Source organism: Aquarana catesbeiana, linkage group LG04 (genome assembly GCF_042186555.1).
Source record: "Aquarana catesbeiana isolate 2022-GZ linkage group LG04, ASM4218655v1, whole genome shotgun sequence".
In the NCBI taxonomy this organism is placed as follows: domain Eukaryota; kingdom Metazoa; phylum Chordata; class Amphibia; order Anura; family Ranidae; genus Aquarana; species Aquarana catesbeiana.
In genome coordinates this window covers 308,267,867-308,295,453 of record NC_133327.1, presented here as the reverse complement: position 1 = coordinate 308,295,453, position 27,587 = coordinate 308,267,867, and the positions used below count along the sequence as shown (strand labels likewise).

Sequence of the window (27,587 nt, the reverse complement as noted above, 5' to 3'; positions counted from 1 at the left end):
TTTGTTGTCGGAATGTCCAATCAATGTCCGACCATGTGTACAGGGCATTAGACCTGAAACACATGACAATCTTATTCCCCCATCCCTGACTCATTGTTCCCCTGCAAACACTGCTGTTCCCTCAACTCAAGGTTACACACACACCAGCATTTTCATCCATGGTACAGTAGCATACAATAGCATACTGTTACTGAAAACATCATAATGAGTATAGGCCATCAAAATATTACTTCCTCCCATCCCTGGTTCAGCAATTCACAGCAAACATTGCCGAAATGAACTTTGATTGGTTGCAACGGGTTACTTCCATTTGCATAAATCTATTGTTCTTTGCATTATTTATCTAATACCCCTGAACATATCTAAGTGGCATAAAAGCATTATAAAGACTCTGAAAAGTTGACGTATATCTTTCCTGCTGGAATTATCGCTATTACTTATAATCTGTAATAGAGTGCAAACGTAGCAGTGGGAATTTCTTTCGTACATTGGATTGTACATATTAATAAACAGACATTGGGGTTTATTTACTAAAGGAAAATCCACTTTGCACTACAAGTGCACTTTCAAGTGCAGTCGCTGTAGATCCGAGGGGGACATGCAAGGAAAATAAAAAACAGCATTTTAGCTTGCACATGATTGGATGATAAAATCAGCAGAGCTTCCACTCATTTCAGATCTACCCCTTAGATTTAGAGCGACTGCACTTCCAAGCTTTGCTGTGCAAAGTGGATTTGCCTTTTGTAAATAACCCCCATTGTCTTCTAATGCCCCGTACACAGGATCGGACATTCCGACAACAAAATCCATGGCTTTTTTCCAACGGATGTTGGCTCAAGCTTGTCTTGTATATACACAGTCACACAAATCTTGTCATTAATTCCGAACATCAAGAAAGCGGTGACGTACAACACGTACGACGAGCCGAGAAATGGAAGTTCGATAGCCAGTCCGGCTCTTCTGCTTGATTTCAAGCATGCGTGGAACTTTGTGCATCGGAATTGTGTACACACGATCGGAATTTACGACAACGGATTTTGTTGTCGGAAAATTTGATGTCCAGATCTCAAATGTTGTGTGACGGAAATTCCAATGGAAAATGTCCGATGGAGCCTACACATGGTCGGAATTTCCGACAACAAGCTCCCATCGAATATTTTCCGTCTGAAAATGCGACCGTGTGTACGGGGCATTCGACTGTAGACTGAAGTAGACCTTTTTATTGATGACATTTTTTTAGGCAAATATTTTGAATATTATGGTTCCATTCTGGATCATGCTTGGATTATTTACAGACACCTACAATCAAGGCTAAATTAGCAGCCACAGTTAATTTTCACAGTGCAGTTTATTATACTATACAAAGGGCTGCACAATGTGAGAATGAGAAAGCGAGCCATATGCCTTCTATCAAAATGTGCTCACTCTAAGGCCTGTTTACATGTGCTTCAACTTATATAAGAGCAGCGTGAACAGCAAGCATTGCCATAGCATTTGCAGAGCTTTCAGCAAGTTTTGTTGAATCTTTTAACTACATGCAGACTGCTCAATGCACATATATACGGCGACAGGGTGGGCGCTCTGCGCCAGATTGCGCATGTAGGTGACATGGCATTTCCAAGTAGGGGGCGCGCACCCCAGCACCCGCCACCCCATCTGTGCTGTAATTTGATGCAGCACAAGTTGGTCAGCAGGTCCCGGTCAATGATTTATGGCCGGGACCTTCTGATCAGCTTAGGGAAAAAGTACAGTACAGAGCCTCATGTTTACTAACAGTATGGGGCTCTGTGCACGGAGCAGAGATGTGGCTGTTTTTTTGAAAATCAGCCATATCTACTAGTAAAAGCAAGACATATTGCACACATTACTTGTTAGGCACACAGTTAACCCTTTCATTGCCCCTAATTAGGGGTGCAACGGATTGTCACCGATCCGTTATCCTAATGGTTCAGTCTGTTCGGATCGGCACACAGGCGCTCCGCGAAGCGCCGCCGCCGCCTCGGCCTTAGGAAAGGCCACGGCTTTGGCCTAGCTCCGGAGCGGCGGCCATCTTGGTACACCCGGCGGCTGTTTACCACATGATCGCTCTGTCAAATGCTCCATGTCATGACGCCGGTTCCTCTCTCCCCTCTGTGTACTGATCTGTACAGTGGAAGGGAGAGATCAGATGGCAGCAGTGCCAATACTCTGCCATACCCTGCCAATACTCTGCAATACCCTGACAATACCCTGCCAATACTCTGAAATACCCTGCCATACTCTGCCAATACCCTGCCATACTCTGCCATACTCTGCAATACCCTGCCAATACTCTGCAATACCCTGCCAATACTCTGCAATACCCTGCCAATACTCTGCAATACCCTGCCAATACTCTGCCAATACTCTGCCAATATATTATTACAGTGCGGATATTACAGTGGGGGAGATGACGTGGATATTACAGTGGGGGGGATTTTTTTTGTTGATCCGAAAATGATCCGATCCGTGACTCCTGATCCGAGGAACGATCCGAACCGTGAGTTTTTTGATCCATTGCACCCCTACCCCTAATGTCATTGGTGATGTCACTGTCAGTTATTCAGTTCCCACCCAGTGTCAGTAGTGTCAGATTGACCGCCGCACTAAAACAGTCCCACTATAAGTCGCTGACCACCGCCATTACTAGTATAAAAAAAATAAAATAAATACAAATTCCAGTATATACAGCGGAAAAAAAAAAATATTTAACACGTCAAATTTTTTTAGGTAAATACATTTCTAAAGGTGCTATTGACATGAAATTTTCACCACGTCAGTAACAGCCCATGTAATCCATACATACAAAGAAACCAAAACAAAATAAGTTTAATAAATTAAGTTATGTGTAATAAAATGGAATGACACAAGGAAAAAGTATTGAACACGCTAACTGAAATGTATTTAACACTTCGTACGAAATCCTTTGTTGGTAATGACAGCTTCAAGACACCTCCTGTATGGAGAAACTAGTTGCATGTATTGCTGAGGTGCGATTTTGGCCCATTCTTCCACACAAACTTAAATCTTGAAGGTTTGGTGGGCTTCTTCTATGAACTCTGGTCTTTAGTTCTTTCCATAGATTTTCTATTGGATTTAAATCATGTGATTGGCTGGGCCATTCTAGCAGCTTTATTTTCTTTCTTTGAAACCAATGGAGAGTTTCCTTGGCTTTATGTTTGGGATCATTGTCTTGCTGAAATGTCCACCCTCATTTCATCTTCATCATTCTGATAGATGGTAGCAGATTTTTATCAAGAATGCCTTGATACATTTTTCCATTCATCCTTCCTTCAACCAAATTAAGTTTGCCAGTACCGTATGCTAAAAAACAGCCCCACGCCATTATATTCCCACCTCCAAACTCCACTGTTGATATAGTGCTATTGGGGTGATGTGCAGTGCCATTTGACATCAGCACATGGTGTGTATTATGGCATCCAAAGAGTTCAATCTTGGTCTCATCTTACCTGAGTATATTCTTCCAGTATTTCACAGGCTTGTCTAAATGTTGCGCAGCAAACTTTAAACAACCTTCAACATGCTTTTTCTTCAGCAATTGAGTCTTGCATGGTGAGCGTGCATTCAGGTCATGACAGCTGAGTGTATTACTTACTTTCTTTAAAACAATTGTATCTGCTAATTCCAGGTCTTTCTGAAGCTCTCCACAAGTGGCTATTGGCTCTTGGACAGCTCTTCCTGTAATTCTTTTCACTACTCTATCAGACATCATACAAGGAGCATCTGATCGTGGCCGGTTTATGGAGAAATTATGTTCTTTCCACTTCCAGATTATGGCCCCAACAGTGCAGTGCTCACTGGAACATTCAAACGTTTAGAAATTCCTCTGTGACCAATGCCATCAGTATGTTTTGCAACAATAAGGTTGCAAAGGTTATGCAAGGGCTCTGCGCTTTTACTCATCATGACATGTTATTGCGTGACACCTTGGTAATGAGACACCTTTTTATAGGCCATCGTTTGAGACTGAACTAACTGATATTAATTTGGACTGACAAGGGGCAGGATTGCTTTCTAATTACGAATAAGATTTCAGCTGGTGTCTTGGTTTTCCATGCTTTTTTTGCACCTCCCTTTCTTCATGTGTTCAATATGTTTTTCTTGTGCCATTCCATTTTATTACACATAGCTTAGCTTCCAAACTTATTTGTTTTGGTTTCTTTTTATGTATGGATTGCATGGGGTTGTTACCGACATGTGATGAAAATTTCATGTTAATAGCATGCTTTGTCAAAGTGTGCTGGTCACACTGCTCTTATACAAGCTGAAGCTTGTGTGAAACAGGCCTTAACCAGTACACCTATAACCACAACTGAAACCCTACTCTGCCAGCAGATCAGTTCTAGGTGTATGGAACCAGAGTGGCTGAACCATAAGAACACCATATATTACCAACAAAATTGTGCAGGGGCACAAACCAGGATAACCCAGCATTGGCAGACAGGACCACAGTCCAGAACCTTTCAATATATACTGGAATGAGTTACTGGCAGTCAGCAACAAGATGACTGGGTGGCAATATGTCATCCCTGTCAGCTCAGATACCCTAGGTCAAAGCATATTATGCTGACTCTACAGAAATACAGCAACAAAAAATTCTATTTACGCTATAAAGGCACCAAAGGCTAGTGTTTTCATTTTCAGAGGTCATAGGATACTTAAACTAATGCTGAATATAAACTATGACAAAAAGGGGCAGAAGGCTTTTAACTATTTATAGGAACACAAATTGTGCAAGCCCCACATAAAAAGACCTAACACCTGAAGCAGGTGAAATATGTGCTTAGTATTGCAGAATTATGTAAGCCCTGCTCCTTTTTCATAAAGCCTGATGTTTGCCACACTTTGAATGTTGGGAAAGTGTAGAAACTGGTATGGATACGGTGAAATGATAGGAAGGCCTGATTGATACAACTGCCCAATAATACTTTCTTAAGGAAGAAAAAACAAGTTAAGACATTTATGCCTTAAATTGTATTGTTCGTATGGGCAGTTAGCAAGGTTACATATTAGTTATCACAAATGTATACTTCTGAAAATCTAACAAGTCATCATATACAATATACCATCTTATAAACAAACAGACACAACTAGAACTTTTAACTAGGGTTATTCAACACAGCAGTGCAAAGAGTAATGTGAGTGTGTGAAGTGAAGTATTGAATATGTCTGGAAAAAAGTTTACATATACAGTAGAAAGTGAAAAAGAAAAATTAAGAAAATCAGAAAACAGCTGTAACTTTTCTCCTGCAACTCTGAATTCTACTATAGATAGCAAATCTATTTTCTTTCCTCTAGTTTTTTTTACACAAGCTCTTCTCTCGTCCAATTCCATATATAGTATTAACAAAACTGAAACATTTGTAAAAACTGGGAATTGGTCACATATTCTATGTTATTCAGTTTCTTTGTAAAAAAAAATAAATAAAGGGCAGGACTATAAAAACATAGAAAGCATTGTACTTACCTTAGAATATTGCTCTCGCTCTAACTCTTGGCTAGAACTAGACCCAGCTGTTTGCTTATACCGCTGAACCTTTAATTTGATTTGTCTTGCCCGTTCTTCCACTAATAAATTTGCTGAAAAATATAGGTACAACTTATTTAAAAAGAAAAACTTACATTTTACACTTACATATGTGTTCTAGTTATCGTTATTGTTTCTTTCTTGAACTATAAAAGCACCATGAATGTGTATCTTACACTATTTTTCTTAAAGATAATTAAAATGTGTATTTAAAATAGAATTATTATTCTTCGATTACTGTTACCAAATCCAGCAGAGCGTTGATGAAATGAATCAGCAAAATGATGAAATTACACAGCAGCATTTGTTAATAACTGATACAATTTTTTTATGGGTATTTTAATTATGTTTTTGTTAGACACAGGCCATGTATTTATTTACAAATATAATGAGAAAATAAATGAATATATATTTCATTTACAAAGATTTAGTTTGCATATTACAATGTGTCCACTGTCCAGCAGTATTGTTTTCCTAGTACACAAATAATTTCATGCAACCTACATGGCACAGTGATATACAGAGCCAGCTCTAAAAAAAAACTGGATGTCTACCATTTTGACTAATTATGTAGCCAGAACAGGAAAAGATAATTGGGACAGAACGAGTAAACAAGTAGGGGGCAACGGTTCTTTTAAAGTATTACTTAAGCATTTATATTAATATGTTTTTCAGTTGATTGCAATGTACAGTTGGAGAATTTAAGCAATGCTTCTTTGGAATTGTGTGCAGCAAACATATCCAAAAGTGGAAATTACTTTTAGGTAAAGTCTGTTTACATGGTAAACCTATGAGCATGTGCCATGCTAAGTGGGTTTCCAAAGAACTATACTGATCTACTGACTCACTCATAAGTTGTGCTGTTTTGGCCATCCAGGCATCATCGAGACAGCTCTGTGTTGCATTTAAAGTGGTAGTAAAGGCGTATTTTTTTATATTTATGCCTACAGGTAAGACTATAATAAGGCTTACCTGTACAGTAAATATCTCCTAAATTTGCAATGTTTAGGAGACATTTACTTTAGCAGCATCGGTGATGTCACAGGCACATGTGTACTGCCCTCTCAATGGACGGTGTTCTGTCCAAAGAGAAAGTTGTGCAGGGAGTGATGTCTTAATGGCTCTAACAGTCAAACTGCTGCAGCCTGCGAACCCAGAAGGAAGAGTGGGTAATAATAATGGAAGCCCTGGCAGCGGTGACAGCATGCTCTTGGAGGGCTTTGTTTTCTAGTAGGTCTTTCATAATGTGCTAGTATGTGATTCATACTAGCACATTATGACATTCATTTGCAGGGAGAAGATTTTTTTTTTTTGTGCGATTTACTACTGCTTTAATAGTCACACGTAATCTGTAAGCATTTTGAATGGTAATTGTGGGCTAATGAAAAGAGTTCTTAGCGTTTCACTTTGATTAATTAGTTTTATGGCTAAATACAACACTGGCTCAAAAATGGAAAATTGTATACTCACCTTTCCGTAATTTTCCTTTCCTGGCGCATCTTCATGGCAGCACACACTGGGTTGTGACTCTGCCCCCACAACCTGACAGGATTGGTTAACTGTAAATTTGAAGGGGAGACACCCTGCTGCATTCTCTATATATATCACCATAAAACGGGGTGGGATTCTGTGTGCTGCCATGAAGATGCGTCAGGAAAGGAAAATTACGGAAAGGTGAGTATACAATTTTCAGTTATCCTGATGCCTTCATGGCAGCACACACTGGGAAATAACTCGCCAGTTGGGTGGGTGCAAGAAAATTATATTTATTCCTTATAATGCTGAAGAATTGGCTCTAACAACGGATCTACTGAAGTCCGCCATAGCCAAATGAGCAGAGTCTACTTTATAGTCAGAAATGAAAGTTTGTCTGGAGGACCAATTCGCTGCCCTGAAAATCATCTCCGGTGAGACTCTGCAATATGCTGCCCAGGAGGTAGCCACTGCCCTGGTCAAGTGAGTCCTGATGTCTTCAGGAATTGCCAGATGGTGAATGGAGTATGCCTTCTGGATGGATTAGACTAACCAGGAGGCGATAGTATGTGAAGTAGCCGCTTGACCTTGTCTGTTTCCATGAGGGATGACCATGAGGGAATCGTCTTCCTAAAAGGAGTTGTAGCCGCAAGGTAACTAATGATGGTTGTTTTAACATCCAGCGCATGGGGTTTGCCTTGTTCATAAGTGAAGGATGGGAGGACGATGTCTTGGTTATAATGGAAGGGAGTCGCTACCTTCGGGATGAAGCGGTCAGACGGTCTCAGTACCACTCTATCAGGAAAAAACACTAAGTAAGGTTCTGTTGCCACTAGTGCTTGGATCTCAGATACTCTCTTTGCTGATGTAATTGCGATGAGGAAAGATAGTTTCAGAGTTAAATCCCAGTGAGATAGATTCAGATGGAGTAAAAGTAGGATTGGAAAAGGCATCGAGGACCACTGAGAGGTCCCATAATGGGAAAACTGGTTTCTTGGAAGGTTTGATCTTCAGACAGGCTCTCAGGAATTGAATTACCAGAGGGTGTAATGCACATCTAGTGCTTGTTTTGGCAGACAAAGCGGATACTTGAACCTTTAGGGTACTTGAGCTTAAGCCCTTGTCAACTCCTGACTGGAGGAACTCTAAAATTTGAGGAGGCTCTGGTGAAATGGGATTCCATCCCCTCTGCTGTGCCATGGAAAAGAACTTCCCCCAAATACTTGTGTAGGTGGTGTTGGTGGTAGTTTTCCTGGTTTGCATCAGAGTTGATATTACTTCCTGAGAACAGCCTTTTCCCTCAACCTAACTCTTTCAACTTCCAGGCCATCAGATGCAACCTCTCCAGAGCTGGGTGTAAGAATTGGCCTTGAGATAGGAGATCCGGGGTGTGGATTGGAGGCTGAAGACTGAGTTGCAACAGGGTCGTGAACCACGGTCTCCTCGACCAGAATGGGATTACCGCGATTACTGTAGATGAAGATCTCCGGAGCCTGGACAGGAACCTTGTAATTATCCCAACTTGAAGTTCCATGGGTGAATTAGGCAATCTATTCCCTCGACTGACAGGAATGATGCTCTTGACAGGAACCTCCGACACTTGGCATTCGCAGGTGTGGCTGCGAAGTTCACTTCTGGCATTCCCCAAGTCTACGTAAGAAGGGAAAAGGCCTGGAAGCTCAAGAACCATTCGTTGTTCGACTCGACTCAACTCAGATAGTCGGTTAACATATTCTGTGTCACCGGGACATATGCTGCTCTCACGTCTGTCAGGTGTGCCTGTGCCCATTCCAAGATGGGATGGATATAGGACACTGCAACTCTGTTGTCCATTCTGATAAGCACATTCTTCCCCCTCAGGAATGGTGCAAATGCCATTAGAGCCTGGAAGGCTGTCCTGAGCTCTAAGAAAAATGAAGGGAAGAAACTGCGCTCTGGTGAAGCAAACAAATAAACAAAAATAATATGTGAACTAGAAAGCTGCAATTCCTCTATGCAACACAAACACAGTGAATAGTAGATGGGAAAAAATTGAATCGCGCTGAAAGAAATGATGTCCTGTGCGTAATCACCAATCAACAATAGGTCCCTATATGTGTGTCATACAAATGGGCAAAGTGAAAAAAAAAAAAATCTCAAGGTGACATTACATCAAATACAATAATTCATGCATAAATAAAAAATAAAAATAAAATAAGCATAAGTCCATAAACATAGTGACTGAATCACCAATGTGATAAATAAAAAGTCCAAAAAACTGTGTGATTTCTGCTGTATGTAGACAATAGTGCTCGATCCACCACCACAGGTAAACAATGGCTGCTTACCAGAGACTCCCATGATCCCCCACTACAGAGGATCTGAGAAAGCTTGAAAAGTATGATCCTCTAGGTCACAGCCAATGAACCTTGGGATAAATGGCACAACCGGGATCCTTGGGATAAATGGCACAACCGGGACGTTGCTACCGTGGTGAAGATAGTCAGACTAGTACGTATTAGGAAAATATGTATATGTAAAATAGAAAGGCTCCAATAGTGTAAAATCATTTAACCTTTATTAAAATAAGTAACAAGAGTTGCACTCACATGATGGTGGTAGTAAGTAAGCGCCTACAGTGTCTGGAGCATCGGCCGGTAAGCTCACAGACCACCCGTCCTGCTGGAAACTGCAACAGCGATGAGAGGTGAAGCAGTCACGTCGCCCCGCCCTACGCGTTTCCTAATAAGGTTACGTCGTCCAGGGGCATGGGCGGCGCGCTGCATCACCTCCCTATATATCGCAACATCCTAACCAAGCCTCGCTCTGAGTCCCATTACATCGGCGGACATGCGCATTATGCCTAATTTGCTAAACAGTGAATAGCGTTGGCGCCATAGGCACACCCACATTCAAGAAAGCTCGGCTCCATCAATCAAAAGGAAACGAAGTTCCCTTGACACTTAGAGAGCCGAACTGTGAGATCAGAGAAAGATAGACAAAAGTCAAAATCAAAAAAATTAAAAAAAAATTAATACAAAAACCCCACAATCAGGCGGTAAGTGGATAATGAATGCAGGCCTAAATCGTTCTGTGGAAAGCACAAAAACAACGCCTAATAGCACCAATGACCTGAAAATACATAAAAATGAATATGTAAAATAATATAATATTAAGCGCCTGCTAAAAACTAGTTGGAAAAAAACTAAAAACTCTGCAGTATAAGACGAAGGTCCAAACAAAGGACAGGCACCAGCAAAGCCAATAAAAGCAGTGTCGACAACCGTCACGTCTACACTTAGGCCAGAAGTACCATAAAAAGGCCAGAGGGGACACAATGATAAGATGCAAAAGCCACCCAGTGGCCATGTAGATTATTGCAGACTACACTAAATTCAAATCCAAATCAAAAACCGAATAGATATAAACAAAGAACTAAATTAAAAAGAAGAATGCGGAGTCAAAAATCTCTATAGACATCAAAGCATACCCTGATCTCTAGTATATTTGATACTACCCCCTGGGCCTGGAACTGCCATCGGCCCTGAGCTGATTAATCTCGATAGTGGGCTCCCCAACCACTCTGACTGGCATCCGATGTGTCTACTTCTGGGCTGGTGGACCTATCGGTCTGTATCTTCTGAGGTTGATCGAGTGCGTCCACCACCATACCCACTGTTTCACCGATCTGGAAATGGGAATGGTCTGATGCATTGATACTTCATTCCACTGCTTTAGAAAGGAGTTTTGCAGAACTCTCATGTGCCATTGTGACCACTGCACCATGGGTAGAGTCGCAGACATGGACCCAAGCACACTCGAGCAGGCTCTGGCTGGTAGATGCCTTGCTGACAATAATTTCCGCATCTTCTGTATTAGAGGCTCTACTTTCTCTTGAGGAAGTTGTACCCTGTTAAATTTAGCTCTGCTCCCAGCAATACCATATTTTGTGTGGCTTGCAAACTGCTCTTCTTCCAGTTGACCAGCCAACCAAAGTTCTGGAGAGTCGTGAGTAAAATTCTCTGATGACAGAGCAGAGTTTCCCTAATTTCTGCTAAAAGTAGGATATTGTCCAAATAATGGTGAATTCGCGTCCTTTTTCTCTGAGGAACGCAACCAAGGGTAGCAGGACCTTGGTAAACGTCCTGGGAGCTGAAGAGATGCCGAATGGGAGGCATTGGAATTGGAAGTGAAACTGATAGATAGCGAATCGGAGAAACTTCTGAAAGGCAGGATGAATCTGGATATGTAGATAAGTGTCTGACAAATCTACTGATAGCATCCAGTCACCAAGGTTCACTGCCAGAAGTATGGACTAGAGGCTCTCAATCTTGAAAGCCTCTATTTTGATCTTCTTGTTGAGGTTTTTTTAATCCAATACAGGCCGTAAGTCTCCTGTCTTCATTTTCACCAAAAATAAGGGGGAGTAGAACCCCCTCCCCTTTTGACATGATGGAACTTCTAGAATTGCTCTCTTTTGCTTTAATTCTGTTACATATTTTATTAATAACTTCCTTTTGTTTAAAGAGGGTGGCAGTCTGGTTGGTTGAAAGTGATTTCCTGGGAGTCTGCCCATGAACTTCCATTTGTGTCCGAATCCGAGAGTGGATAGTGTCCACTCCCGGATTCGGATCTTTTATATGATTTGACCAAATCTGTACAAACTTTTTGAGCCTGGCGCCCACCTGTGCCGGGTGGGCGAGCGACCCTCAAAAGGACTTTTGCTGCTCCCCCGCTGGGGTAGTCTTGGACTTCTGCACCCTCAGAAAGGAAGGTCGTGCATTCCTCCTGTTGGGACGGTGGGATTTAGCTTCCCTGTATTTATCGGGGAGGTTGCGTCTGTAGGAGGGACTCTTTTGGGCCTTGGGTCTCCTGTCGGAGGGGATCAACCCTGACTTCCCTCCCGTTACTTTGGAGATGGCGCAGTCTAATTTAGACCCAAACAGGTTTGAGCCATCTTATGGGATTCTGCACCAATTTGTTTTTGATGCGGTATCGGCAACCCACGGTTTCAGCCATAAGGCCCTTCTTGCCGTGACTGAGGCTAGCATTGCTTTTTGCTGAAGACCTGATATTGACTGATACTTCCGCCACGAAGTCGTCTGCCAATTTAATTTCCTGAAGGGAGGAGATTATCTTTCTTAATTCAGTGCCATCTTGAAGGGCTCTCTCTATACTAGTTGCCCATCCTGAGATGGCTTTAGCTACTGCCGCCGTGGTAATCGCTGGCCTGCAAGCGCCCCGGCCATGAAATACACTTTTTTGAATTCCAGATCCATTTTTCGATTGAGAACATCCCGAAAGGAAACTGCGTCCTCGATTAGCAGTGACATGCCTGGCAAGACGCATCAAGGAGGAGTCAACGACGGGAGCGTTAATCAATGAATTGACTTTCGATTCTTTTAAGGGGTACATTTTTGCAAGTCGGTTCGTAAGACTGGACCGCTTATCAGATCTTTCCCATTCATCTTTTATTAGATCCTCCAGTTCACCTATAAAATGGAAGGATTCTGGTTCCTTTTTTAAATTTGGGAAATATTTTCGAACCTTTTGTGGTTCCACTTTGTCTTCTTCCCAGCCAATCGCTTCTTTAACTCATTTTGCAAAAGGTTCGACTAGGGAGAAATCGAACCCTGCGGACATCTCCTGATCTTCATCTCCAGAGGATTCTGACACTTGGTTGCGATGGAAATCTGCCAATGATGTGCTGGGAGCAGGCCTGACCGTTAGCAGTGCTGTTGACTCCAGTATGGATTTCTGACTCCCTTATGAGCTCCATAGCCATCCTTGTGTCTGATTCCTTCTCTTTTGTTGCCTCATTGAAGCATGAGCGACAGGCTAATTTATCTGGCAAGGCAGGTGCGCTGCATACCCAGCAAGCGTTTGCTGCAGGATGGGTGTGGCGGCTCTGGTGGTGTGATGAAGGTGACCATCTGTGTTGTGATCGACTATGACGGGAGCAGCTGTGGCATGAGCAGCTATGCTTTGATGGGATGCGATAGTGGGAGGAAGATCTTGAACAGCTTCTGCGGGACCTCCTGCTTGAAGCATGGCTTGATCTTCTTCCATGCCTGGAACTTGCGGCTCTTGACCTAGTAGGGCTGCCAGAAACTCAGCGTTATTGGTCCGGCTCTCTTTTTTCTCCCCTTCTTCAATACTTACCAAATGATGGGTGGCCTCTTACCTAGTCTGTTGGTGATGGTCTGAGTGGGCAGTGGACTCCATAGGTAAAGCAGAGATAGGCAGCCTGAAAGGAAATAAGAGAAAGGAGAAATAAAAGTTTTTTTTTTTTAAATAGAAAAAGAAGGGCTAAAGAAGGCCCTGGGACAGCTGGTGTTTCTTACCTGAATTGCTTAATTTATCTGGCAAGGCAGGAGCGAATCCCAGTCTCCTGTGCAGCTATAGCATCAAACACAGGAGAAACTGGGTTTTTTAAATCTGCCGTGGCCGTTGCAGCAAAATGACGCTCCCACGCATGCGCAGTAGTGTCCCAAGCGTCCCGGTGTCATCTTGGAGAAGGGCACAGCCTCTGACTGCTGAGTTACCTCACTCTGCACACACGCAGAGTGGAGGAGGAGGTACGGTGGCCATGATGGCTCCACGGGACAGAGGACAGCAAGTACCAGCAGTCTCCCAAGCAGAGGGAAACAACAAACAAAAAAAAGGGAAAGAACAGGCAAATAAATAAAGGGTGGAGACCACTGCAAAGTTATGAAGCCTTTTTAAAGCTTACTGTGCCAGCATATCCAGATGCCCCCTGAGACCACCAGAATGGCTGTTGCCTCCATAGAAGCTCCTTTAGAGACTGTACAGGAGGGACTTCCAAACAGGAGAGGCTTGAACCTGCTGGGGCGAGTGCGGTAAGAGGCCCTTTTCTTTTTGGACTTCTAAATAGGAGAAGCTCTGTTCATCCAATCTGTCAGGTGAGGATAAAAAAGAGAATGCAGCGGGGTGTCTCCCCTTCAAATTTATAGTTAACCAATCCTGTCAGGTTGTGGGGGGCGGAGTCACAACCCAGTGTGTGCTGCCATGAAGGCATCAGGAAATAAGGATTTCATATGTTTTAGAAGTCGTGTTCCAGAAGAAAAGGAAAACACCGTCAGTGCAAACTGAAACATCTCCATATCAGTCTTGGCAAACTATCATATATGAAATACAATGATTGAACACCAGTTGAGCACAAAGAAAAAAATATACACTATATGTATTGGCTTACATAATAAGGCCTATTCACACTCATGCATTTTCAAGACTTTTACCAATTAGGAAAGCACATTAAAACTCTCACCCAAATTTAGAAATGATGCAGTTCATACATCATACCTTGGTGCTGCAGAGTAGTCAGCATGGCACTCCCAAACTCTGAGGGCCCATTCACAATTCTCCATGTGCATTCATACACATGTACATTTTCCTGCATTGACACGTTGGGTAAATAATAAGTATGAATACACAAAAGTACATGCAATAGTTTTGGAAATGAACCACAACTCACAGAGCCCACACATCTTTGTTGTGGAGTCATTTAAAATATATGGCAATGCATGTATACCATGCATTAATGTGTCTGTTAATGCTCAATAAAACAAGTGTTTTAGCAAACATTAATGCACATGCAGAGGTGTGAATAAGTCCTTAGATGCAGCAGGTGCCATTTATATACAGTGTAGTCATAGACATCCTAAAGGCACACTTTATTGTCAAACTGAAACTGCACTAAACCTGTGAATGTTTGCATAAAAGTCTATCCCACAACAACACAAACACTCGGGCTCAAAGTCTCCCAGGAAGAAGCAAGGACTTTGAGCCCCGAGTGTGTCTCTTTCCAGATCGAGAGCATTCATTTGATGGGCTCATTACCACATTCTGGCAAACTATCTCCATCAATCATCTGAGGCAATCATGAGACCGAAGGCATCGGAAGATCCACCTGTCCCCGCAGAGGGCTCAATCTGTCTGAGTACATGACCCTGCTCTTTAGGGGGTCCACCAGCTCCGGTAAGGGTTCCCACATATAGAGCTTTGCTTTCAGGTTGAGACCCGTCTTCCCATCCGTTGTGATCTCAGGGGGCTAGGGCGGTGACTCCGAATTTTTTACCTGCAGTGGACCTTATCATCCAACTATACCCATCTCTCCATATACTTATCAGTTATGTATATTGGTTTATCAAGGACATGGTTTTCTTTCCTATTGATGGACTATTGGTGCATATTGACATTTACTTCACTTTATTTATTTTCATTTATTCAATTCACTGCATGTGTTTGTATGATCTAAATTGATTCAATTAGTGCACTCAGATTTGTATGCTTGATTTTAATTAATCTTCGTTTATCTATATCCTTTTTTCTCTTTAAGAGAGTTTGTTTAAATCCAGCGCAACTTTATTTATATTTTGTAGATTAAATAATATGCACTGATTTGGGGTTTTTACCAAAGAAATGTAGCAGAATACATTTTGGCCTAAATTTATGAAGAACAATTATTTATTTGCAAATTTTTATAACAGAAATAAATAAAAATGCATTTGTTTTTCAAAATTTTTTTCATTTCTTTAGCAAAAAATAAAAAACCCGGTGGTGATTAAATATCATCAAAAGAAAGCGTGATTTGTGTGACAAAAATTTAAAAAATTTAATTTAGGTACAGTGTTGCATGACCAAGTGATTCTCATTCAAAGTGTGACAGTGTTGAAAACTGAAAATTGGCCCGGCCAGGAAGAGGGTGAAAGAGTCCAGTATTGAAATGGTTAAATAGGTACTGCAGGTCTGTCATTAACCTCTTTGTGGCTATAACAGTTTTACTTTTCTGGGAAGGCTTTCCACAAGATTTTGGATTGTGTCTGTGGGAACTTTGTGCCTATTCAACCAAAAGAGCATTTTCGAGGTCAGGTGATGATGTTAGAGTGGAAAAAAAGGCACACAGCTGACATTCTAATGCATCCCAAAGATGCTTGAAAGAGTTAAGATCACAGTTCTGTACAGAAGAATATAGCTACCATATTTTTCGCTCCATAAGACACACTTTTTCCCCCCCAAAAAATGGGGGGAAATGTCTGTTCGTCTTATGGAGCAAATATTGACCAGCAGACCCGCTGATAGGGGCATCTTTGCAGCGACAGAACTATGCCCTGTGCAGCTCTCCGCACCAGCTGAAAGCCTATTTCTCCCTCGCCTTCAGCTGCAAGAGGGAGAGAAACACAAGGTATTGTTCTGTAATTAACCCCCACAGGTTTGGCATTCACATGCAAATTGCCCGTTATATATATGTAAATTGTGCGGGCATTTATATGTAAATGAGGTTGGCAACCCGCCGCGATTCATATGCAAATCACGCCCCCTCTGCATGCCGCCCACCTAGAGGATGTAAACAGCATACAGGTGAGCATAGAGGGCATGTAGAGGTAATCAAAGAGGGGGGTTTGAGGTGCAGAGGAGGTGTTTGAGGTGCAGAGGTGAGCAGTGGAGGTTTTTGAGGTGCAGAGTTGAATGGAAGGAGGGGTTGGAGTGCTGACGTTAGCAGAGTAGGGGTTTGGGGGACATAGGTTAGCAGATGATGAGTTAGAGGAGCAGAGTTGTACTGAGAGGGAGATAAGAATCCAAAGATTAGCAGAGGGATGGGGGTTACTGTAAATACACTTGTTACATCGCTGGTCAGCGTAAATGTCAGTGTAAATGTCTCAATTACATGTAAATACTTCTGTTGTGTTGAGGTCAGTATAAATGTCCCAGTTACAACAATTGGGTAGTGGCGCAGCCATTGGATTGTATTTAGCAAAGTCCATCAATACTGTATAGTCCTTTTGAGCTCATAGCTCTATGTATTGGGAGCACAGACCACTGTGTCAGGGCAAGCCTTGTAGGGGAAGTGATGCGATCTCCAAACATGCAGAAACAAAAAGAAAACAGGCACCTCTGAAAATAGACTGTATCATTTAATGTGTAGCACAAGACCTTAAAAACTCACATTGAGGCTGAAGTAAATAGGCACATCTGAACCAGTAGATTCCGCTGCATTGGGTTACAAGAACAAGCGCTGTGTTCATGATTGCTAAGCCTCTCGTATGGGCTGTCCCGTCCCACAGGAAGCCGCTTCTGTGAGATGTAGTCAGACCAAGGGTAAGAGCGCAGCTATGGCCGAAGTCGAGGGCTGGAACACAGTCTGAACTGGATGGTAAGATGCTGGAACGCAGCGCTGACCGCAATGGCGTCACTGGCGTACTCATGACACATTTCGGAGCATGCGCACTACACAGATGTACACCGTGCGCACTCCTTTGTCAAGCTCCTGACAAAGGAGCGTGCACAGTGTACATCTGTGTAGTGCAGAAGCTCCAAAACACGTTGTGAGTATGCCCGTGCCGCCATTGTGGTCAGCACAGCGTTTCAGCATCTTACCATCCCGCTCAGGCTGCGTTCCAGCCCTCGACTTCGGCCATAGCTGCGCTCCTACCCTCGGTCTGACTACATCTCACCGAAGTAGCTTCCTGCGGGACTGGACAGCCCATACGAGAGGCTTAGCAACTCCTGGACACAGTGCTTGTTCTTGTAACCCGATGCAGCGGAATCTACTGGTTCAGATGTGCCCATTTACTTCAACCTCAATGTGAGTTTTTAATGTCTTTTGCTACACATTAAATGATACAGTCTATGTTCAGAGGCACCTGTTTTCTTTTTGTTTCTAAATGTACCAGTTACATTGGGGATCAGTGTAGGGTGCCCTCTTACATTGATTGTACATGTAGAAATATTTTTCTGTTATTTTTTATTGAATATTTTAGTACTCCATTTGGTTCAGAATATTTTTTCGTTTTCCTCCTCTAAAACCCTAGGTGCGTCTTAGGGAGCAAAAAATATGGTGTGTGGTTGATATTATATACGGAAAAAAGAAGAAAAAACTGCGCTATAAACCAAAATAAACAATAAATTGTTGAAAAGCTGCAATCCCAACAATAAACATCAATTGTGAAATGAATATGAGAAATAAAAAGAATTGCGCTAATACATGTGCAAGTTGACATAAAAGTCCTCAGTGAGAGAAAAAAATTGTGTTATTAAGTGTGAAATTGGACATAAAAGTGTATGTGAATAACTATTAATAATAGTCCAAATTAATATCCCAATAAATAAAAAATCGATGTGATTAAAAAAAAAATTCTCCCAAAAAAGTACAAAAAATCCAAATGGTGATTCAATCGGTGACAGCAAAGGAGAGTCCACCACCAGGGATAGAGGGGGTTGCTCCTTACCAGATGGCCACGACCCCCCACTACAGAGGGTCACAGCAAGCAGGCAATATTATAACCCAGAGATTGGGAGCTTCTATCGGTCTCCACCAGGGGTCATCTCACCGTCAGCCACACCAGCGAAACCAATGGCAGGGCAGATGGCCACGACCCCCCCACTACAGAGGGTCACAGCAAGCAGGCAATCTTATAACCCAGAGATTGGGAGCTTCTATCGGTCTCCACCAGGGGTCATCTCACCGTCAGCCACACCAGCGAAGCCAATGGCAGGGATACACCATAAAACACAAAAGGAGCTCACATAGTGTAAAATCACCACAATTTATTAAAAGTTTAAAATAACAAAGTGAACACTTACAAAGCGTAGTAAATATAAAAGCCTGAAGTCCGGTTCCTTGGCCACAGGAGCCCGGACAAACCCGTCCTGCTGGAATACAACACTGTTTGGGGGTGACGTCAGCGCGTCGTCTGGCTCCGCCCTACGCGTTTCGTGACATCATCACGTCTTCCAGGGGCACAGGCGGCGCACTGCGTCACCTCCTTAAATAATCCTAAAACAAAACCACGCCTCGCTATGGATCGCTGTACGCAGTGAGTCACCTAGGACGCTACACAAACTTCCGGCATCCGGGCGCACATTACAGCGCAAGCAATCAGCAAAGGCTATAACGTTCTACCAGTCTGAAAAGACCAGTGCATGTATTAAAACAAAGTGTGCATATAAATGGCATACACGTGGGCAGGCAACGTGTGAACACACAGCGTACTCCATACGTACAGTATATAGCCAAGTGCAAAACACATAAAACAAATAAACCATTTCTGCATAGAATAACAATGGTGCACTTGTAATATGTGACTAGAAAACCAAAAGGTGACTTAAACCACTCCAACATGAGGACTGGCAGGATCCATTTGGCAAGACCGAAAACAAATTGATTATGGGGCGAGTTGGAGATATAAATAATTATGTTTCACCACCTATCTACACCTAAACTTACTTTTAAGACCGGAAATAAAATAAATCATGAATAATAGTCTCCAACCAAGATTCCACATAGGTGCAACAACACCCTCTAGTGGTTAGATCCCAAAAACACACTAGGTGGATATATCCTTTATTTAATAACCCTAATACTGTCTTCGGAACCGAAGTCCAAGGCGGCATCTAATGTGTGGGTTGGGACTGTAGAGAAAAAGAGATTTCGGGGGGGCTTCTATCTAATAGCACTAAAAAATACATGACAGAGGATCTCCACCCCTCTAGGTGAAAATATAACAAAATCGGAAATAAAGTATTTCTTCAATTGTGGTCTCGATCTGATTGTCCCCACCACTGCTCAATAGCGCCACACAGTGGGTAAATCAAAATATACCAGAAATTCACATGTAATGGGTCAAATCACCAAGAGGTCTCCATCACACTTAAAGCAACATCCAATGTGTGTTATGAGAGTCACAAAATCAACAAAACCCAAAGATGTGAAAAATTTAACATAAAATTAAAAAATGCTAGATATTAAAACTGATATAGCTCAACCCAAGATTGGAACAAGAGACCAGTAGGAACTAGCATAAACCTGTGGGCTTGTGAGTGAAACATATACTCTGGCCCTGTGGATCCACCTATGTGGAATCTTGGTTGGAGACTATTATTCATGATTTATTTTATTTCCGGTCTTAAAAGTAAGTTTAGGTGTAGATAGGTGGCGAAACATAATTATTTATATCTCCAACTCGCCCCATAATCAATTTGTTTTCGGTCTTGCCAAATGGATCCTGCCAGTCCTCATGTTGGAGTGGTTTAAGTCACCTTTTGGTTTTCTAGTCACATATTACAAGTGCACCATTGTTATCCTATGCAGAAATGGTTTATTTGTTTTATGTGTTTTGCACTTGGCTATATACTGTACGTATGGAGTACGCTGTGTGTTCACACGTTGCCTGCCCACGTGTATGCCATTTATATGCACACTTTGTTTTAATACATGCACTGGTCTTTTCAGACTGGTAGAACGTTATAGCCTTTGCTGATTGCTTGCGCTGTGATGTGCGCCCGGATGCCGGAAGTTTGTGTAGCGTCCTAGGTGACTCACTGCGTACAGCGATCCATAGCGAGGCGTGGTTTTGTTTTAGGATTATTTAAGGAGGTGACGCAGTGCGCCGCCTGTGCCCCTGGAAGACGTGATGATGTCACGAAACGCGTAGGGCGGAGCCAGACGACGCGCTGACGTCACCCCCAAACAGTGTTGTATTCCAGCAGGACGGGTTTGTCCGGGCTCCTGTGGCCAAGGAACCGGACTTCAGGCTTTTATATTTACTACGCTTTGTAAGTGTTCACTTTGTTATTTTAAACTTTTAATAAATTGTGGTGGTTTTACACTATGTGAGCTCCTTTTGTGTTTTATGGTGTATCCCTGCCATTGGCTTCGCTGGTGTGGCTGACGGTGAGATGACCCCTGGTGGAGACCGATAGAAGCTCCCAATCTCTGGGTTATAAGATTGCCTGCTTGCTGTGACCCTCTGTAGTGGGGGGTCGTGGCCATCTGCCCTGCCATTGGTTTCGCTGGTGTGGCTGACGGTGAGATGACCCCTGGTGGAGACCGATAGAAGCTCCCAATCCCTGGGTTATAAGATTGCCTGCTTGCTGTGACCCTCTGTAGTGGGGGGTCGTGGCCATCTGGTAAGGAGCAACCCCCTCTATCCCTGGTGGTGGACTCTCCTTTGCTGTCACTGATTGAATCACCATTTGGATTTTTTGTACTTTTTTGGGAGAATTTATTTTTTAATCACATCGATTTTTTATTTATTGGGATATTAATTTGGACTATTATTAATAGTTATTCACATACACTTTTATGTCCAATTTCACACTTAATAACACAATTTTTTTCTCTCACTGAGGACTTTTATGTCAACTTGCACATGTATTAGCGCAATTCTTTCTATTTCTCACATTGATATTATATACGCTAATAATAGTTAAAGCTGAGACACTTTAACACAACAATTAGGAGGGGTGTCCAAAGACTTTGGCCATACAGTGTATTTATAGAAATCTCTACCAACAGGGAACTTTGCTCCATATTTTTTTGGAATTGTCCAAAACTTAGGCAATATTGGCTGGAGGCACAAAAGATCACCCAACAGTTTGTAGATTTTCTGATACCAGAGGATGCTGCCTTCATCCTGCTTCACTGCTTGCAAATCCCTCTCAAAACATACAAGAAAGCTGTCCTTCACCACATGATTAATGCCAGCAAGGCTTGTGTTACCCTGTGCTGGAGAGACCCTAATCCCCCCCCCCCCCATAGCCTTGTGGTTTTAATAAAGTCAGAAACATTAACGGTCTAGAGGATCTTGTTTTCAACTGCCAAAACCGGAGAGAGCAATATACTAAAACATGGTCATATTGGAATATGTTCATCTATTCAGAGGAGGGTAGGGCACTTTTGGAGGCCTACGCTGGTGATTGAAGTCTCCACGCCTCTCTTGTGGAAATATAAGAGCACCACCAACCTATCACCCTGGTTCCCTTTCTCCTCCCCCCTTTTTTTCCTTTCTTGTCTCTCTCTTCTTCTTTCCCCCTTGCTCTGGGCCTTTCCTTTTTGGCGCCTATGTATAAACGTCCCATCTGTAATCACTCAATCGGCCTGCACGCCGAGGTGACGACATCCAGACCGGCCGTACAACATCACTGCGCATGCGCCCAGTCCAAAAGGACGTGCTTGCGCAGTAGATATTATCACAGCGCGGGATGCAAGTGGCTAACAGGCAATGACATAAGGGGGACCAGGAGTGAGGACAGCGCTTTCCAGCTGGTCCTCCACGCGCCACATACTGCAAATAATTATGCAGGCTACGGCGCTGGGTGGCCACATAGTGCAGGGATAAAGCCAAATAGTGCCTGTGGAGGATAGCATGGAGCAGCCACCAGAAGAAAAGGGGGGGGGGGGAATGAGACAAAACGGAAGACCAATAACAATCAAAAAAGGTCACAAAAAAGGGTAATAACAATATTGATGAGTAAATATACATAACATACAAAGCAAAAATGTCCAATGCCTGAGTGACAGTCTCGTAACAGTTCACTCATGTAGTATACTATACTATAAATGACACAAAAAATATGTATCAAATAGGAGAGAGCAAGAAATAAAGGCAAAAGTCAACTGCCAATCTTAAGGGGGCTTGGATGTGTGCAGGATATGTCGATAAAAGGACAGGTTCAGGGCACTTATTGATTGAAATTGGAATAGAGGTAGGTATTAATGGGTATTCCAATCAGAATAAACTAAGAGGACTTTATATTCCCCTCATTGGTTCATTTTATCAGTGTGATTTTATACATGGTTTGTCATTTTCTCTAAATACATTTATATTTTTGTAACCTTTGTGTTGTGCCTAAAAAGTCCAAGCTCTTCTCATCAAATTTTTTGCAAATTTAGCACTTTATCAGTAGAACAGTTAAACTGAGATTTTGTCAAAAGTGTTAAGTATTTATTGAATTCATTTTTGCATCAATGAGATTTAATCTCAAATTAACATTTTGTAACAACACCTTTTAAACATTTATAAGAAAAATAAAATTAAAAAAACTTCAAACCTAATGGGTTTATAACATTTTTAGTAGTTCAATTTTTATAGATGGCAAGAAAATTCAGAAAGCTTTTCTGCATCTTGATTTTCTTGTTTTCATTGAAAGAGGTTGTCCTGCTAATATTGTTATCACACCCAATTCCAGCAACATCAGAGGTCCATAAAAAAGAACAATCTAAAAGCTTTATCATTAGTGCTCCAGCCACCCCCTTTGTACTTAAACTCACCAGATGGTATGGACCCCTTAGCAATACTGAAGGGGGTCTGTCAGGCTTAAACTGGTGAGCAGGGAGATGACACTTCTTATATCTTCATATACAATCATGACTCATGTATAGAGGAGAGAAAATCCACATAGTGTAGGACGCCTTGTTTATTTCAATAAAGGATTGAAATCACACTTGCAATGTTCCAGAGTAAAATTTGCATATTACAAACAAATTTTGGATTTGGGACTAATTCACTTTACAGACTTTCACTGGCTACATGCTTGCCAGTTCACATTTAAATTTTTTTATATATTTTTGGCTTGAACTATTTGTTTATTTTTTGAGAATTATATGCTTATAGCGTATGCGCTATATTTTGCACTTTAGGAATTTGCACTCCATTATTTTGTTCAGGTCTTTCTGTAAAATTGCTATATCCTACTGAGAGTTATTGCCCTGCTTATTTTTGTGTCGTCCACAAAAACTGGGATTGAACTATGTATCCCATCCTCTAAATCATTTATGAATAAATTAAGCAGAACTGGTCCCAAGGCAGAGCCTTGGGGTACCCCACTTACCACACGACCATTCTGAGTACACGTTATTTATCACTACCCTTTGGACGAACCCCTGTAACCAGTTTTCTATCCAAGAACAAACCTTATGGTCTATCCCAACAGACCTCAGCTTGTAGATTAAGCGTTTATGGGTAACTGTATTGAATGCTTTTGCAAAATCCACATACACCACATCCACAGGCCTCCCCCTATCTAGATGGCAGCTCACTTCCTTGTTGAGTGTTGACAGATTGGTCTGGCAAGAACGACCCTTTTAAACCCATGCTAATTACTACTAATGATACTGTTATCTTCAGCAAATTATTGTACATAGTCCCTTATCATCCCCTCCAATAATTTACCTACTATTGATGTTAGGCTGACTGGCCTGTAGTTTTCAGGAATATGTCTCTGCCCTTTTTTGAATATTGTTACCACATTGGCTTTTCTCCAATCAGCTGGTACCAATCCTGTCAGTATGCTGTGCACAAAGATTAGGAATACTGGTCTGGCTATAACCTGACTGAGTGTAAGAGAAGTCCAGTAAACAAATGTGCATTGGCGCGCATGCGCGGGCACACTAGCATGTGCACAAGAAGAAACATGTACGTGCATGTACTGGCGCCAAGCGGCCTATTTAAACCAAGCAATGCCATGAACACATTGCTGAGTGGTCTTTCAGCTTATTCCTGTTTGCCTGTGCCCTGATCGCCTTCCTACCTACCTGTGTTGACCCGGCTTACCTGAACTCTCCTCTGGATTTCCGCCTGCCTACCTGTGACCTCAGCCTGTGTTTGACTCTGTTCCTGCCTTATGCTCTTGTACCTTGCTGCCTGTCTGTGTACCAAACCTGGCTTGTATCCTGTTCCTGCTTCAGAACAAAATATTACAGTGCATACGTGCAAAAATTACATTAAACTCCTGCAAGGCTATTTAAAACACCTGAACATTTTCAAAAAATATGGGGATTTAGTCACACCATATAGCTATATGGTGCTTAAGCTTCATATAGCTGTTCCTGCTTCAGTCTCACATTCCTGTACCCACGCTGCCCGCCTGTTGATGACCCCCTGGCTTATGTTCCGGCTACGCTCCTGCCTACTGATCAAGCGTCACGGAGTTCCAGTTCCCAGTGCCTGGTGATCTAAGGCCATTGGGTTCCTGTCAAGCCCCAGCTGGTGCCACCTGCTATACCTGCCCTCGTGCCATTCCTACACTCCCTGTCATCTCTATCAAGGGCGTTGGATAGGCGATGAAAGAGAAGCCCCCTCTACAGCTCAATCTCCACCAAGTAAGTAACACTAAGTTCTTATAGGACTCTGGGGTGTAAGCCATCTGGTTCCAGTGATTTATTTGTGTTAAGCTTATCTAGTCTTTCCTTGACTCCGGCCTCTATTAGCCACAAGAGTACATCCTGTGACTTGTTATTAATAATACTGTCGTGGTCAGTATACCCCTCCTTTTCCTGCAAAAAAATCAGAAGAAAAAATTTAGCACAGTTGTCTTCTCTGTGTCATCTGTAACCACCCCCCCATCATCGTCTTTTATGTGGGCAATGTGCTCTGTGCTCTGAATTTGCTTTTTTACTGTTAATGTATCTAAAAACTTCCTTGGGATTTTTTTTTACTCTCCTCTGCTATGTGTCCGTCATAGTTTCTTTTTGCCACCCTGATTGTGTTCTTACACGTCTTATTGCATTCCTTGTAGTGTCGGAATGCTGACAATGCCCCTTCCACTTCGTATTTTTTAAAAGCCATTTTTTTCTCTTTAACTGGTTGCTGACCAGTGCACGACGATGTATGTCGGTGCAATGGCACCTGGACGTCCCCTTTAAGACGCGGCTGAGCGCACGCCACATACTCTGTGAGCGTGCCCTGTACTCGATGTTCATCCACGATCGTGACACGGACCGGCAGAACGGGGAGATGCCTATGTAAACAAGGCATTTCCCGGTTCTGCCTAGCAACATGACAGGGATCTACTGCTCCCTGTCATCGGAAGCAGTGATCTCTGTAATGTTGTAGTGAGCCCATCCCCCCCCCACAGTTAGAATCACTCCTTAGGACACACTTAACCCCTTGACCGCCCCCTAGTGTTTAACCCCTTCCCTGCCAGTGTCATTTACACAGTAATCAGTGCATTTCTATAGCACTGATCGTTCTATAAATGTCACTGGTCCCAAAATAGTGTCAAAAGTGTCCGATGTGTCCGTCGCAATGTCACAGTCATGATAAAAATCGCAGATCGCCGCCATTACTAATAAAAAAAAAATTGTAATAAAAAAGCCATAAATCTATCCCCTATTTTCTAGACGCTATAACTTTTGCGCAAACCAATCAAACACTTATTGTGATTTTGCATGGTCAGCAACAATACCCAGGTAGGTCGAGGACTCTAAACAATGCTCAATTGGTACTAATGGACCCAAGAAAAAAATTCCCCCACACCATTACACCACCACCACCAGCCTGAACCATTGATACAAGGCAGGATGGATTCATGCTTTTATGCTTTCATGTTGTTTACGCCAAATTCTGACCCTACCATCTGAATGTTGCATCTGAAATTGAGACTCATCAGAACAGGCAATGTTTTTACAATCTTCTATTGTCTAATTTTGGTCAGCCTGTGCGAATTGTAGCCTCGATTTCCTGTTCTTAGCTGACAGGAGTGGCACCCGGTGTGGTCCTCTGCTGCTGTAGCCCACCTGCTTCAAGGTTCGATGCATTCAGAGATGGTATCTTGTATACCATGGTTGTTAACGAGTGGTTAGAGTTACTGTTGCCTTTCTATAATCTCAAACTAGTCAGCTCTTTCTCTTCTGACATGAACAAGGCATTTTCATCCACACAACTGCCGCTCACTGGATTTTATTCTCTTTTTCAGACAATTCTCTGTAAACCCTAGAGATGGTTATGCGTGAAAATCCCAGTAGATCAGCAGTTTTTTAAATATTAAGACCAGCCCATCTGGCATTAACAACCATTCCACGTTCAAAGTCACTTAAACCCCCTTTCTTCCCCATTCTGATTCTCAGTTTGAACTTAAGCAAGTTGTCTTCACCACGTCTAGATGCCTAAATGCACTGAGTTGCTGTCATGTGAATGACTGATTAGCAATTTGTGTTACTAAGCAATTGAACAGGTGCACCTAATAAAGTGGCCGGTGAGTGTATGTTGTTGATTGTTACCATATTTACAGTGTTTGAGCATTAATATCACTATCGTAAAGGAGCAACACCTGCCTTTATATTGTTACTATGTTTTAGTGTTACTCATACTTAAAAGGGGCACTGCACCTCATTAAATTTTATTTGAGTTGGCTCCCATTATCACATATATTGTTTTTTATTATACTGTGCACAGTTGCACCAGATTCTGTGTGCACCAGTTTTAGTAAATCTCCCCCCACAGGGCCATGTTGGTTATTCATTGTCCTACTCTAGTTAGCTGCAGTTTAACATATAGAAATAGTGGCAAGAGCTGGTTGTAGGGCTGGGTCTGCTAGGTTAAATAGGGCTTTTAAAAGCATCTCAAGTTTCCTATTAGGAAAATCTTTGAAAGAAGGACTATCTTCTTTGTTTAGAATAGAGATGACAGAGTCAACAATAGGAATAGCCCACTTTTGTGCAAACTCTTTTTTCCAAATTGGAGAATTTAGAAAAGTTTAAAAATCTCTTCAGAAGTGACCCAATTGTTAAAGGCTGCACATTATTTTTGGTTGTGCTTTTTTGCAAGTCTCTGTGTATCTAAATGGGGCATGGCAAAACAGAGGAGAGTTTATTTGCACAATGTCAAGGTTTTTTCATACAGAGGCAATTAGCTTTTCAACATTCGCAAGCATGTTGTATAAAGATCCATTTTCAATATAGTGACAACTTGGGAAAGAGAAATCTTCTGCAGCTTCTTCCAACACTGTCTCAATATCCTCTTCCTTCCCTTCTGATTCGGTGCCCCCC

General features: G+C 42.3%; 1 protein-coding gene across 25 annotated transcripts in view; it reads right to left on the bottom strand.

Annotated features, from left to right (window-relative positions):
* The window catches only part of RIMS1 (regulating synaptic membrane exocytosis 1), a 641,584-nt gene that overhangs the window by 227,693 nt on the left and 386,304 nt on the right, over positions 1-27,587 (bottom strand). For 19 of the 25 annotated variants that reach the window (XM_073626768.1, XM_073626766.1, XM_073626769.1 and 16 more), the window contains one exon: positions 5,507-5,619. The exons of the other annotated variants lie outside the window; for them this stretch is intronic. In XM_073626768.1, coding sequence (XP_073482869.1) covers positions 5,507-5,619 — 113 coding nt within the window. The remainder of the gene's footprint in view (positions 1-5,506; positions 5,620-27,587) is intronic. 25 annotated transcript variants of the gene reach the window in all.